Source organism: Heterocephalus glaber, unplaced genomic scaffold (genome assembly GCF_053883595.1).
Source record: "Heterocephalus glaber isolate CG9 unplaced genomic scaffold, H.glaber_assembly_v1.0 deba00000331, whole genome shotgun sequence".
NCBI lineage: Eukaryota > Metazoa > Chordata > Mammalia > Rodentia > Bathyergidae > Heterocephalus > Heterocephalus glaber.
The window spans coordinates 22,841,870-22,858,028 of NW_028258142.1; the positions used below are offsets into that span (position 1 = coordinate 22,841,870).

General features: G+C 44.8%; 1 protein-coding gene across 1 annotated transcript in view; it reads right to left on the reverse strand.

Annotated features, from left to right (window-relative positions):
* The window catches only part of LOC101712794 (O-acyltransferase like protein-like), a 62,339-nt gene that overhangs the window by 23,803 nt on the left and 22,377 nt on the right, over positions 1–16,159 (reverse strand). Inside the window, exons 4-7 of the mRNA XM_004858465.4 lie at positions 10,133–10,274; positions 8,461–8,690; positions 3,871–4,050; positions 3,091–3,193 (exon numbers count right to left, since the gene is read on the reverse strand). Coding sequence (XP_004858522.4) covers positions 3,091–3,193; positions 3,871–4,050; positions 8,461–8,690; positions 10,133–10,274 — 655 coding nt within the window. The remainder of the gene's footprint in view (positions 1–3,090; positions 3,194–3,870; positions 4,051–8,460; positions 8,691–10,132; positions 10,275–16,159) is intronic.

Consider the following 16,159-nt stretch of genomic DNA (forward strand, 5'->3'; position numbering starts at 1 on the left):
ATACCACTTGCTGGTCAGAACTAGGGGGCCAGGAAAGTAAAATTTTGCCGAGTGCCTAGAGGGTGGTAAGCCAAACATCTCTGGCTAACAATGTGGGAAAGTAAGACGCGGAGATTATTAAATGGGCTTCCCCAGATCACAGTTAAAATTCTGAATCAACACATTTGTTGGTGCATTCACGACCCGGAATGCTCGGCGAAAGGAACTAAAGTTGCAGACTTTACATTGTAACTTGAAGGTAAGCCTATTTGTGAGTTTCCCAACTTTTTGACATTCAAACCAGTGAGCTTTGTGAGTATTTCTCTAAGGAACAAACGTGCTTCCTATTGCAACACAAGACTATGTGTGCTGGGCCTGACTTGGACAGGATCCTGGAGGGTTAGAGAATGTCTCTATTCTCTGCCTGTTAGATTTTCCTTTGAAAAGCAGCAAGTTGGAGTCATTGAAATAGGAATGAAATTTATAGACATCTAAAAGAGACTGCTGAGAGGTGGAAGTAGAGCAGCCAGTTCTGCTTCTGGCCTCTCTTAATTTCAGGAAAGGATGAATGGGGCCATCCTTTCTTTTCTGCATGACTGGTGCTCCCTCCCCCTACCAGCCTGGTTGCTAAGCAAAACCCAGGTCTCACTCTGTGTGTGAGCATACACTGCCCAGCTTTCTAGCTCATAAGAAGGCCAGAGAAGCCTGGTGGGCAAACAGGCTGTGAGCAAGACAGCTGGTTACAAGGGGCTACAGCCCAGTGTCTTGAAGAGGGTGAAAAGTGACAACCACGCAGTGGAGATGTGTGAAGCCCTCCTACAAGGGAGAAAGGATTCCAAAACAGTCACCACTAAGTATTCTTAAAGACAATCAGAAGTCTTTGGTTTCACCAGGCATGATGGCACATGCCTGTAATCCCAGCTACTCAGCTGGCTGAGACAGGAAGATCACAAGTTCAAGGCCAGCCTGGACAACTTAACAAGACTCTGTCTGAAAATTAAAAATAAAGAGAATTAGAGATGGACCTAAGTGATAAAGCATTTGCCTGTCATGCATGAGGCCCTGGGTTCAATCCTCAGTACTGCAAAAAAAGAAGCCTTTGATCCCATTGTGTAATATCAGTGACATTCTAATTAAGACATGGTTTCCTTTGTGAAACAAACTACAGTTTGAATATCCCTTCTCTGAAATGCTTGTTTTCAAATTTTGGAATATTTACACATCCATAGTGAAATATCTGGCTGACGGGACTTAAGTTTAAACACAAAATTCATTTCTTTTTCATACTATCTCATTCACAGAGACAGTATTTTTGATGTGCCTGCATTTTGTCTGTGACCAATCACATGAGTCTGGGAGTGGAGTTTTCTCTTTGTGGCGTCATGTTGGTGCCCAAAAGTTTTCAGATCTTGCAGCTTTGGATTTCAGATGAGGGACACTCAGCCTGTCTTTGTTAAGTTCTGGTTGTGGCCTTAATAGCTGTGTGCACTTGGATAAATTACTTCATCTCTGAACATGGAATTTCTCATCACCAAAAGTGGGATGATATTGTTTCATTGCTCAAAAGAAAATTTTAAATAAAAGAAAATGCGTGCCTGCTAAAGTAATAAAATAAAAACTAAAGGAAAAAAAGAGTCACAGGGACTGGTGTGAGAAATGGAAACCAGCAGGGATAAAGGAGAAAGCAGTGCCTTTCTCTGCCTCTAGACTGGCATCAGGATCTGCCTGTCTGTATCATCCTCAGCTATTTCCCCTGGGCTCAAGCAGTGCTTCTCAGACTTTAGTGGGCATCAGGGTCACCTGGGGGATCTGTGACAGCCCAGATTGCTGGTCCCGCCTCCAGAGAGTCAGACTCAGTGGTAGAGGGTGCCTGGGAATCTGCATTGCTACCAAGTTCCTGGGTGGCACAGGTCTGAGCACCATTGATGAAAGGCAGGGCACTCCCTGGCCCAAGCCAGTCTGGATGTGAGGGAGGTAGCCTCCCTGCATTTGCAATATGCCTGGACATTTGGTATCTCAGCAACCTTAACCTGTGTCTTCGTTATCTTGAGGCTGTCCAGTGGCTCCTCTGCCATCTCAGACTCCCACTGCCACCCAAGGATGACCAGTGGCTTTTTCCCCCTTCATCTTTCCCTATTCCTGGCAGACTTCCTAGTCTCCAGATTGAGTTTGGGTTCCAGTCATCCTGATCTGTCCTTGCCAGCCTCCTTCCCAGGGCTCAGAATGCTGCGGGGCAGACCATCCCATCGTATGACATCCTTTTTTACCTGGTTTTGCCAGGGCCCTGTGCAGGGAACAGAGTTCTGATGTTTGCTATCTCCTGGGCACAGCTCCCCACCCTCCAGGGGCCCTGTAGCTGTGTTTCACCGACCCAGAGAGACCCAGCTGTGTCCTCCCAGAAACCTGGTGCCCAGTGAGTATCACTGCTAGGTTTGCTGCACAGCACACTGACCTGTGCATGTCTGGATTGCTCTCTGTTGTCACCTTGGCTACCTTCTAGCAGGAGCTGCTCCCCATGCAGACAGGCCCAGCTCATTCTGCACCCCACTTGCTCTATATTATAAGAAACTATCACACCAGAATCCTGAGATAAAACAGTGAAGAAATCATTCATTTTGACAACAATGTATTGAGCAGTACTCCATGGTCAGCACTGCTTTAGGCCCTAGTGACATCACAGCACACAAAACAAAAACATTCTTTACATTCCAGTGGAGAGAGAAGGACAATTAATCAAACAAAAGTGTGTCTACAGCACGGTATAGAAAGAGAAAAATAAATAAATCAAGAAAAAAATAAAGTAGAGAGTGCTGGGTGGGTTCATTTTAAAGGGAGGGAAGAGGCAGGAATGCCTGGTTGTGAAGGCAACATTTGAGAAAAAAACTGAAGCAGAAGAAGGTGTGAGGCACCAGGATATTAGGGAAGTAGGAGTTGCAGAAGATAAGTGGGGATTAGAAATCCCTTACTTTTGCTCTGCCCAGCTTGGGAGCTAGTTCTGTCCTAACCTGGTGGTTCAGGCACTGTGGAATTTCATGGATTTGTACCTACTTGTCCACATACACAGCTCTCAGAATTAACACAGCAAAAGGGGACACCGCTTAACCTTATTACCTGATCAGGAAAAATGTATCAACCCCGAGATAGTATGGGCCACTCGAAGAATAAAGGTATAGTGGGTTTTTAGGCACCTTGGTTTTCCATTCAAGCACGTTATCTGTAACAAACATAAAAAACAGTATTTTTTGTTTGGTTAATGGAAAAATACATGTGATTTCTCTTTGCAGAAGAGAGGGCTTTGCACTGGGAGGGCTTTAGGAATCACTGTCATTCACTTAATAGAGAAATTAGGTTGGGAATAAATGCGGTGCCAGAGGTCCCTAACTGCCACTCGGGCCTTAAGCTCCTTTTTGCCCTCATGGTGGATGCAGCCCCCTTGGACTGTAGCGACATCAGGATGCGTGCACAGCACCTGGAAGGCCCCTTCAAGCTTCCCTAGACTGGCCCCGCCCCTTGTTCTGTTCATATGTATGGTCCCCTGTGGAAAAAGTGCCCCGTTATTGATGAGAGGGTCAAGAGTGTGGCAATCGGAAGTGGTAGAGAAATGCTGATTTACTGCTAGCACACTATGTATACTTGCCTATTTTGCAGGTAGGAAAAAAAACATTACTTCCTTCCATTAATCAAGACAGCACAGGTCTCTGATAGTGAGCGTGCAATACTCAGGAATTGCTCTGTGCCACCTTATTCCTAGGAGGAGCCACTGAATGCTGGCCTGGTCTCTAAAACAGAAGGAAGCTGCCAGCCTCCCGCCCCATGGCCCAACATGATCCCCATGCTGAGGGTCTCTCCTCCCCAACCTCTCCTAGACTGAAGGGATACCAGTTCCCGCACCCAAAGACAGCCACGCCGTCATCTGGCTGGTGTGTCCCGAGATAATCCAAAGGAGGCTCAAGACCCGGATGCCATTCAGTGCAGGGAAGGTGCCTTCTGGCATCTTTGTGGTCCAGATGGCTGGCATATTCTTCTGCCAAGAAAAGCACTGCAGAGCATGATTCATGGCTCCTAGAAACCCTGGGCAAGAGCAGAAGCATTACTGTTTATTCCGAAGGCCAGCAAGCCACACAGAAAGAACTTGGCATTCACCTCCAACCCTGGAAGCTTGACTTAGATCTCTATGGTCCCCATTTGACCAGTCTGGGCACTCTTGCACTTGATCTCCCTCCACTTTGAACCTTGACTTCCCCAAGTAGACTCGACCTGAGCTTGGTGCCCCATAATGCCTTGCACAGAACATACTGCCCAAGCCCAGGTCCCCAGATGCCAACCCTTGACTACTACCTAAGCCTGCTTTTCAAAAGCCTGGGGAAAGCAGAATAAGGACTTCAGTTAGAAATCACCTGTTATGTCTTGTGTCCAGATGTCCCCTCAAAGCTTCATGCAGTCATAGGTGGGGCTTTTTCAGAGGTGGCTGGACATAGAGTATGTGATACCAGGATCAAGGGTGCATGATTACTAAATCAGACCGCTGATTGACTTGGCACCCTTCACTAATCCCAGTAGCCTAGATAGGATATAAAAGGCCCAGAAAGAAGCAGCTAAGATCCTTGCTTGCTCACCTGCCTGCTTGTCATGTACTATTTCTCTTCTAGAATCCCCTTCTGCTATGCCCCCTTGCCTTGGAGTCAGCCAACTATGGACTGAAACCTCTACAAACTGTAAGCCAAATAAAACCCTTTCTCCTTTAACTTTGAGTGTCAAGTGTTTTATCTCAGCAACAAGAAAAGTAACCAAGATACCACCTGATCCACTGAGCCAGCATTTTACTTGAATTGGCATCCCTGGGTTCTCCCAAGGATGAACCACTTATAAATAATATCTCTAACATTGGTCAGTGCACAAGTACCCAAACAGGAGGGAAAGCCAGGCCTGGTAAGCACTCAGGAGGCTGAGCCAGGAAGATCACAAGTTCAAGGCTAGCCTAGGCTACATAGTGAGCTCAAGGCCAGCCTGGACTACTTAGCAAGACCCTGTCTCAAAAAACAAAAACAAGCAAAACAAAACAAAAGCAGGAGGGAGTTGGTCTGGTAACTAAGGTAAAGGCTTTAGAATTACTCCTTGCTCTGAATCTGCCTGTCTTTTATTAGCTCTGTGACCTCTGGCAAATAAATTAACTTCTCTGTTTCTAAGTTTCCATATCCACAAAATGGGAGTCAAATTTTTATAATCACAAGACTACATCATGAAGAATAGATGAGGTAAGGCATGTATATCGATCTGAAAAGACACTTATAGAATCTCAGCTATTATTAGCACTATTTTAAGCCTTACCGTTTTAAGAATGTTTAATCCCTGCTCCTTAGTTTATTTCCTATATTTTTTCTTTAAATTTTACTTGACCCATTCTGAGTCATAAAGTGGCTGGAATTTTGGAACAGAAATCTCTATCACTGAAGAGGGCTCCTCAAGACTTGTACTTTCTCCTGAACAGCGCTCAAGAGCTCAGTACCTCAAACATTGTAGACATCAGTGTGTCCTTGCAGAATTAAAACTTATTCACATACAAGATTTGACTTAAAACCAAGTTCTGGGGATCTAAATCAATTTCTTTAATTGAAGGATTTAATCACCTAGCCTTTTGCGGTTCCAGCAGGGATTCTGAGCTTCCTATTTAGGTCACTCCCTGTGATGTTGCCTCTGCGTCAAGGCCAACCCTGGCCCTTTCATTTGGAAAAAGCACCAGGACTTGGCAATGAATGCCACACAGGCAGCAGTCCTGTACCTTTCACCTGGCTCCTCCCATTTCCTGAGAAACTCTGTGTTCTCATGGAAACACTTGGGACCAGGCCTCTGTCAGGTTCAGCCAAAGCTACTTAACCTCCTTGAGCCTCAGTTCCATCAGTTTTAGAACAGGCATAATTTTTGGCAGGGTTGTTGTGAAGATGGTGTTAAATGTCCAGCTCGAGGCCTACATTGGCAAGCAAGTGCTTACTATCTTTTATTATTATTTTGCCATCTAAATTCTACTGGTGGACGAATGTAACCAACAGTGGTTTATAAAATTGTCTGAAAATAACTGATCTATAGGGGAGATAGTCTTCCTGAGTCCCATCTGGCTCATTTGTAAATGGACAGTACTGTAAACCACGAGGGAGGACTCTAGGGAGGACTGGCCTAAATAGTGCATGGGTCACTGGTTCTCAAGATGGAGGTCCCCAGACCAGGAGCTTCAGCCTCACAGAAAACTTGTCAGAAAATGCTCATTCCAGGCTGTAGCACACTTACCAGATCAGAATCTTTGGGGCTGGGGCCCACAGGCCTGCACTGTACTGTGCCAAAGTTTGAGACCCACTGGGTGTGATCATGCTTTAAAAAACCTGGCAGCCCCTTTGGATTCTCTTATTATTATTGTGAGCGCACTTTAAGCAATGGCCTATGAAGTAAAAAATCCTGGTTTCCAGAAGCTGAAATCCATAGCTATTAACTTCATGACAGCATCCTCATAGTTTGCTTTCTCACTTGTGCCTGGCTTATCTAAATAGCAAAAGAAAGGCATGTGTAACAGAAGACCACTCAAAGTAAATGCAATGGTTATTTGGAGGATAAAGAACCAGGACTCCCAAATTCCCAATTTGGCTCTAAGCTTCCAGAAGACACGGTGGTCTTAGGTTGATTTGACTTGCTGCTGACTGTAAAAGGGGAGAGGAAAATTGCTGAAGCTCGGGTAATTTTTTTTAAACTTGCTTTGGAAACAACACAGAGGACCTCCAGCTCCTCCCAATTCTGAGGCTACAATTAGATGTAACTACTGAAAAAGCAAATGTAGCCTCAGTGATTTGATCATAGGAATTTCAGGTTGAGTAAGGAACCTTAGTTTCTGCAGTGCCTGCCTGACACCACGCCAGGTGTGTGCTCCAAACCCTGTGATCCAGTCTTAAACAAGCTTAACACTGAGGAAAGCAATGGGGATTATGCTGCCTGTAGCCTCCCAGTCAGTCTGACAGAGGCCCCTGAGTCCAGTTGACAGCACGCTCTGCAGCCCATGTAAGAGGTCTTGGCAGATGAAAGGTCCACCATCTTTTCCTTTTCCTGCCTTAACTGAAGAGAATGAAGAAAAGGGGGATAAACTTAGGAGGATGTGAGTCCACATTGTCTCATTTCTCCTTCCACAAATCCCCTTTGGAGCCCTTATTTTATACTTGTGGAAATTGGGGGCCATAGAGATCAAGCGATTTGACTGGAGATTGCTAAGCACGCGGTCCAGCCACAACGCCGACCACGGACCTGTCTACGGGGCAGCCAGGGCAGAGAGAGGCCACCAAGGGCAAGGCCACCATAACTGTCCTCTACATCTGACAGGGCTGTACTATAACCAAGAGGGTGGGTTTATCTTCCGGGCTGTTGGGAGATATCACAATGTAGAGGGAACCTGAACAATCATCACTTTCCATCACAACTAACAGAACTGCTTCTGGGTATGAGCAGGAGCTTGTGCCAGGGGACTTGGAGCCTCTCAGCTCCTCCTTAGAATATCTTCATCCCAACCCAAATGTGTTTTCTTGTTCTTCTTCTTGTAGAGCTTTCATGTTACTGTCACTGCTAGTTTTGTTGAAAACTCAAATAGGAACTAAAAAAAGTAATTGTCATGTCTTCTGCATTAGGCATGCTCCCTGTATCCACCTCATCTCATATTCATATTCTTCCACTTCATTCATTGAAAATTTTGCTTTTAATTTTTATCTCCTTCACTGGAATAAGGAAGGACAATTGTGTAGATGACCTAAAGGGGATCTGCCAATAATTATTCCATATGTTCTAAAGGTATTTGTATGGCCAGGCAATTCTTGTGTAAGGCATGTGTGTGTGTGTGTGTGTGTGTGTCTGTGTATACATACACAAGTGTACATGTATGTATGTATACTTTTCCCTTCCATGTAGGCAAATGGAAACAAAGGTAATGCTCTTGATGTTACACTGGCACACAACAAAGGGAAACACATTGAATCTAGCCTCTCACTACACAGTTATCTGTTTCTGGCCCAGCTATATTAGTTAATTTATGTTGCACACTCACCACCCCTGTCAGTTTATATGTAAAGCATTTACCTTAGTGGTGGCAGAAGCTTCTATGAGCTTTCAGTATCCATGACACTGAAAATGGATGTTGCCATCATGGAATTGTTCCTGAGAGAATTACTACAGTGAGATCCTGAGCTCTCCTCTGATCTAGTCTCTGATTAGCACAAACACACACTGGATAATTGTACCCAAGAAATAAAGGAGCATTTTTGGTGGCCTTGCCTTGCCTTAACACTCAGATGGTCAACAAAGACTGAATTGTAAGGAGCGGAGATCCAACCTCCATGCTGACATTTGGAAGCTGCTCAGTGTTCGCTAGAACCCAGCACTGTTGGGGTTATTTTCCAGCCATACACTCATCTAAGCCACCTCTCTTGGGTGGTCCTGCTTCAATAAAATGCTCACTTCTTCCTCTGCTTGGAGGTCCGGCAGGGGAGAGAGGGGCCCGGGAAGCTGCCCCCCACGCCCTGCTTCTGTGCCCATTGCTCCCCATCTCTCTCAAAGGCAGACTCCCGTAGCTGGTCGAGGGGGCCCCGCCTGCCGGTGACAGCACCCTGAGGTCTGAGCCCCAGCCCCTGGCAGCCATCCAGAGCGTTCCAGCGAGAGGGAGAGCGAGGCCCAGCAAGGTGATGAACCTATGGGAGAAGACACAAAACCAGGCTTTCCTCACATGCCACCAAAATAAGATGCAGAGGAAACAGGTTCACGAAAAGCAAAACCACTGACCTTTCCGTGTGGGGGTAGGGAGTGATACTAGAGATTGAACCCAGGCCCTTTGCACTACATCTAGCTACACCCTCAGCCCTTTTTTATTTTATTTTACTTTTTATTGTGAGACAAGTTTTTGCTAAGCTGCCCAAGCTGGATTTGAACGTGTGATTCTCTTGCCTCAGCTACCCTGCTTGGCTACCACTGATTATTTAAATGGTAAATATTTAGCAATTTTAATAATGTGAAATGACATTTTAAGAGCAAAAATAATTTAAAAATTCACACAGGAAAATATGAGTGAATTTCACTTAACTCCTTAACACTAAGGAAGCAATGCGACTGAAGATTAATATACTTTAAAAAAAAAATTGATATGGACCCAGTTAACACATTTGGGAAAAGAGGTGAAAAATGTAAAAATTAACTCACAAGTGATGGATGAACTTAGAGAAAAACTCTCCTCACCAGCTTCTTTAAAGATGTAATTTAAACCAAGGTATTCACCTAGCAAATTGGTACCAGTTTTTATATGAGCCTTGATGCTGGCGAGAAGGCAACAAAGCATGTGTGGCTGTTTCTATTGGGCAGTAGGAATGAATTGTTCAGCAAAACAACATCAAATGATTCCATTGCTATGAGCCAGCAATTCTACTTCTATCGAGGATGTCCTAAGGAACAGTCCAAAATGCAAAGAAGCAGCACAGGGCAAGATTGCAAAGTGGGAGAGGTAATGCCTTCTGTGAAGGAATTAATCTTCAACATGGTCACCTGATGGTGAGGCGAAGGGATATTTCTCACTGGTCCCAAACCCTGGTGTTTGGGTGTGGTCAACTCCCCCTGGGATGCTTCCATATTTTCTTGTTTAAGGTGCATACATGGTGACCTCCCTGTGTCTTAGTGACCTCAGGCTCCTGTATACAATGCCATAGGCTGAGTGGCTTATGAACAACAGAACTTGATTTCTCACAGTTCCAGAGGCTAGAAAGCCCAAGATCAAGGCCCCGGAAGACTCAGGGTGTGGGAAGGGCCAGCTTCCTGTTCACAGCACCCTCTTACTGACCTCACATGGTGGAATTGCCTGAGGAGATCTCTGGATCCCTTTTATAAAGGCACTGATCCCATTCATGAGGGCTCAAATCACCCCCAAGGGACCCACTTTCTAAGGTTGTTGCGGGGAGGCTAAATTTCAATGTAGGCTTTTGTGGGGGCCACAAACATTCAGACCACAAAGCCCTGCAAACAAGCAGCACTGGCTAGACATGGTTCAGTAAATAAAACAAAATGGCTAAATGCACTTGCTGAGGGGAAATTGATACATAAGAAACAGACAAGATCCTAGCTGAACACCTCAGATGTTTATACTCACAGACACATAGCGGTGAAGGTGTCCAGGGGGAACATTCCAGCAGCACATCTGGCCACACTTCCACCAGCCAAGGTGGAAGAATTTGATGCAAAGAGGGAAAGGGAAGGGGCTGAGAATGACGTGTTTCTAAATCTTAAAATACCTACCAAGAGAAAAAGAAGCTGTATCAACATCTTAGTTTCACTTTTTTTTTTGGTTCCGGGGATCGAACTCCGGTCCTTGCACTTGTGCAGCAGACGGCGAAACCACTGAGCTAAATCCCCGGCTAACTTCTTAGTTTCTAATAATGCTTTACACTTTCCCAAGTGCTTTCCTTTTGTTTCAAATAAAACTTTGATATTGAAAAGATGAGCTGGCCTTTAATATCCAGTCAGCCCTCTGTGTCCATGGATGAAACCAATCTTAGACTGAAAATATTTTTTAAAATCACATTTGAAGGGCTGGGGATTTAGCTCAGTGGTTCCGGCACCTGCCTTGCAAGCTCAAGGACCCAAGTTTGATCGCCTGTACCAAAAAAAAAAAAAAAAAGAAAAAAAAATCACATTTGTACTGAACATGTACACTTTATTCTTGTTGCCATTCCCAAAACAATACAGTATAACAACTATTTACATAGCATTATGTACTATAATACCTAATTTAAATGCTATGTAAATAGTTAATGATTTAAAGTACACAAGAGGATGTACATAGGGTTATATGAAAATACTACCCCACTTATAAAAGGGCCTTGAGCATCCATGGCTTTAGATATCACTGGGGGAAGCCTAGGAATCCTCATTGCTTAAAGTTATCAGGAAACACTCTGAGAAGCAGGACCAGGGTACTTCCAAACTCTCAGTGAAGTGTGAGACACAGAGAGTTTCATAATCACCAATGCCAACCGTGAATAACAAGAGATGCCGCTGCTTGTTAAGTGCCTACTAGATATGAGGCACGTTCTGTTCATTATTTCTGATCTTTCAACAACCCTACAAGGAACTTCTATTTATCTTATTTTATAGACAATGAGAATTGGCCTCAGATAAGTTTATGAATTTGAGCTTGGCAGCTAAGAATATAGGTTCTGTGGTTTGGGATCCTGAATTCACCCCTTATGATGTGACCTTGGACACGTTACTTAATATCTCCATGACTCAGTTTCCCTCCACCGTGATAAAATTGGAATAACAATCGTACCTACCTCATGGGGTTGGTGTGGAACTAAATGATGCAGTCATCGTAAAGCACATAGAACAAAGTCTGGCGTGCAGTAAGAGCTTAATAAATGTGGGCAGTTCCCTGTACTGCCTCATCCACCACTGCACCATGACTAGGCTTAGATTCAAGAGGTTGAGGTCAGTTGCTGTGGGGCCTGGGCAAGCCCCTTCACCTCTCTAGGTCTCATTTCCTCTTCCGTGCAACAAGGAAGGGAGAACTGGGTACAGTGGTCTAATGTCTCTTTCACCTCCAACTCTCACTGTTCCCATGAGTCTGTGGTCCGAGGGTTTCCAAAATGTCCAAATAGGCCGCTAAAAGATTAATACTATGTGATTCATTGTGATTCTTAATTGTAACATGTTGAGGCTGGAAACAAGGAAGAGAAAGCATCTGTGTGTCACCAGCCCTGGCCCAAAGTAAGGGTTTGATTTAGGTTTCCACCAGGTCCCCCCAGGGATGTGACAGCAAAATTCCTCATTACTCAGTTCCCTTTGCTTTTTGAAATGATGCCCCTGGAGCTGCTTCCTGTTTATATGTGGATTTCCCAAATCAACTTCTCCCCTGAAGTGAAATGTACTGAGCCACCACCACATGTCCATTCCCCTTTGAATTTCTATTTCTAGTTTTAAAGGAATCGACTCATGCTATGTTTCCCCCTCCCCTTCCCTTTTCTTTCCTTCTCTTCTCTTGCATCGAACACTCCCCAGCCTTCAGGCAATGTGCATTAGGCCTCTGGAGCCTGCTGCCTGGAAGAACCGAGTAGATCCCTCCTGAGCCTGCAGTGCTAAGGCCCAGCTCCAGCACCTGGTGAACTTAGGCTGTGTAGACCCCTGTCCTGCGAGGCCACAGCAGCCAGTACCTTTGCTGTCATCTTTTAGCTGAACAGCAGGCACTGAAAGCCACAGGGAAGTTTAACACCAATATGAAAAAGCTCTGTAGTTCATCTGCACTGATACAAGAGAAGTTTTTTTGGGGGGGGGGTGGTACTGGGGATTGAACTCTGGTCCTTGCACTTGCACAGCAGGCGACGAAACCACTGAGCTAAATCCCTGGTCCAAAACAAAGTTGTTATTTTTTTTTTTTTTTTGGTACCAGGGATTGAACTTGGGACCTTGTGCTTCCAAAGCAAGCGGTGGAACCACTGAGCTAAATCTCCAGCCCCAAAAGAAGTTTTTTGTTTTGTTTTTTTAACTTTGGGCCTTATGTGCAACAAAAAGGAAGAGACAGCAGAATTGGGAATAAAATGATAACATATATGTCTGGGATCCCAGATTAAATTTCCTTCACCTTTCATTGTTTTTAAAAGTGTCTTTTGGAAACATCTGAGTCCTCCCTGCCTACAAAGCACAGACTTACTGGCGTCTTGAAAATGTATCCTGGTTGTCTTCCCAGACAGTCTAGAAGTCTAAATCTAGGAGCTGCACTTACAGGCACCGGGCTAAAGGTAAAGCGAGTCACAATGCCCCACACAGGAGCCCTGGGGCTCCCTTCTGCACAGAGAGCTGCTTGTGGAGAAAACTGAGGGGCATGGAGACCCAGGACCTTACTACCAAGGTGGACAAATCTGAAGTTGACAACTCCTTCCTAACGCAGGTTGACACTCCCTTACTCCAAAGATGCTTAGGCTGATTTCTTACAACCTGACTTTTCCAGTTCTGTCCAGCTCTACAACCACAGCCACTTTGCAGTGTAGCAGTGACTTGGGAACCTGCACACTGCTCTGGCACTCCACGAAGCCAGAAGGATGCTGACAGCTTTATGAGAACTGTGTGTGTATCTGTGCCTCTGTGTGTGCAAGTATGTGTTTCTGTGTGTGTCTGTATGTATGTGTATGCATGGTTGTAGGTATGTTTATGTGCAGGTGTATGTATATATGTGACTGGGTATATGCATGTGTATGTATCTAAGTGTGTGTGTTTCTATGTGTAAGCACATACCTACATAAACGTACATATACCTATGTGTGTGTATATATATATATGTGTATAGACTATATATACATATATATATGTGCTGTCCTTTACCTACTCAGTGTTCTAAAGCGAGAGTGAAAGGAAACTTCTGTGAAACCCACCCACCAGCTCCTGCCCCTCCCTTCCCTCTGTCCACATCTTCTGTTCCTGCATCTTCAGGGGCCTTAGAGGTATAAGTGTGAACAATCTCAGCCCCACCTCCTACCTCACCTCTACCCCAGTCACTCCTTAGTGTACCTGGGCAGGGAACCCTGAGGTCCTCCATGTTCAGACTGTGGACCAAAAGAGAAGGAGCAGGCTGTGGACAGGTACGTCCTCTTGGTGCTGCAGACATCGACCCATGGGGACAACCCAGCCAGAGGAGCCCCTTTCTAAAGGATGCAGCCAGTCAGGGAGCTCCCTGCCTTGGTCCAAGTGTGGCGCTGTGGGTGCCACTCCCTGCTTCCTCCAAAGCGTGCACCATGCCTCATGTTGACCATGTGATCCCACAGAGCCTAAGGGCCTGGGAAGGAAGAGAATGTATAGTCCAGAACTGAAGCCAAGGTCTCCAAAGCAACTTACTAGGGACTTTACAGAGACTCAGCAAATCACTGTCCTCCACAGAGGCAGCCCCGGGGCTGGCCACCTGACCCAGACTCTCAGGATGAGGCTGCCATGATGCTATGGGTTTTCTAGGCCTGCTCAGCCTCGCCCAATAGCTGAGTCAATCAGTATCTGCAGGGCTCCAGAGATGGATGGTCCCGGCAGCGCTGCAGACAGACACCACACCCCAGCTCTAAACTCTTCCATACTTGACAAAATCAATCTGAAGCCCGTGCCTGTTCGATCAGTATGTGTCTACACCGCACTAGGTTCCAAGTCTATACAGGGAAATAAGAAGCCTTTATTAGAAACCTTTAGCTGGGGGTGTAGTTCAGTGACACTGTGTCCACCTGACAAGCACAAGGTCCTGAGTACTGAAAAAAGATTTTTTAAACACCTTTATTTGATCTGCTTCCCCCAACTCCTTGCCCTACCCACACTACGCTCCCCTAAAACAAGGTGCTCAAACCTCTCAGTAAAGTTCCCACACCCACCATACCTCTCCTCCCCTACCCTCCCACCCCTTCAAATTATACAAAGTGTGATCAAACAATACAGTGCCACATCTGTAATCCCTTTTTTAAAATTCAAACATTCATTGTACATTTTGTTCACCCATTGAACACTCCTCTCTAGTGCTCAGTCTAAGGTCGAACATTTATTTCCTGATAGTTTCTCCTAGTAACTCGGGTTCACATACTTTCCCTGCTACATTGTAGGTTTCCCCTAAACGAGTAATCCCCAATTGTTTTGGGCCTCCCAGCATACATGTGTCATGTCTAATACAAAGGCCTGATATGAAATTGCTCAGTAAATACTGTCTGAATTAAACTGAGAATAGAAGGCGATGTTCTGTGAAATGTTTTGGGTTCCTTTTGAATCCTTAGCAAGAGAGGCACTTCTGTGAATAATTCAAGGAGTTGCTATAAAATACTTCCAGGTTTTCAAGCAGCATGAGGGAATCCATAAGAGAGAGCTGTGGGGAAAACCATCCTTGGCAATGTCAGTACCATTGTTCCACTAGTGGGCTGATAATTCTGATTATAATAGGTGAAGCAAGGTGAATTTAGCCCAATAGACAGTAAGCAAGAGGACAGTATAAAGCTTATTATAAAGGACTGTTAAACATCGACTCTTCAAGCAGCTCAGAATTCAATGCTTTTGGTTACTGCAAAATGAAACAATGTGATCATCATAAAATGTACCTGGGAAATGAATATAATAAGTGATACTGAAATGCATGGATCTAAATTTTTATAGGCTCAAGTTGGATTTTATAATCATCATATCAAAGGTTGATCTAAACTTTCCATACTCTGGAATTACACATTTTTATTCTAAGAGACGAGAATAAAGTCTGCTGTGAGTCCCCTGTATAACATCCTGCGACGACCCCTGTGTAGTGCTTTGCCCTAGCCTCGGGCCACAGGCAGACCATTCCATCTGCCCGGGTTCTCTCCCCCTCCAACACACAATCTTCTGTTGCCCTGTTATGGATGCTCCAGCTCTGGCAAGGTCACCTGGCACTGCTGAGCTGGTCATTCTCACATCTGTAGAGGAAACACTGGCAACTCTATCAAAAAGCTTTAAGAAATAGCTTATAAATCCCTTCCAGATGGGGACCTTTTCCCCTGGGAAAAGAGGCTCTCATTTCACCGCTGTGTCTATGCTGGAGCTAGAGAAATGTCTTGGCCTCAGACTTAATTCCACCAATACAGCCCCTGTCAGCTCCCCTCACTCTAACCAGAGCCCTCCCCCTTTTCAGTTCCTTTGTCCCAGTGCAACTTTCTCAAAATATCTATTTACTGATAGCAATTATTTCTAATATGGCATTTTATTCTAATGGCAACTCTGGCAAGTGAGGTTAGCAACAGCCAGGAAAATGAAGGTGACTGATAAATCTCTTAAATGAGAAAGCCTACTCATGAGCCTTAGGGAGTCCCTTATTCACTGGAAATGCTAATTTTATAATAATTACAAATATATCTTTGTTTCAAGGATATTTATGGTTTAACCAACAAAAACTGGAATTTGAATTTGATTCATAGCAATTTTTTTTTTCTTTCAGTGCTGGAGATGGAATCCAGGGCCTCACACATGTTAGGCAAGCACTCTACTACCAACTTGCACCCCCAGCTCTTGTTTGGCTTTTCTGTTTTAACAGTCAGAAAATACTCAGCTAGATGGATAATGTACCCAGAGCTATAAGGACCATCCCATAGTCAAGGCAATTTAAGATTACCATAAACTAGAGCAGTATCAACACCTTAAA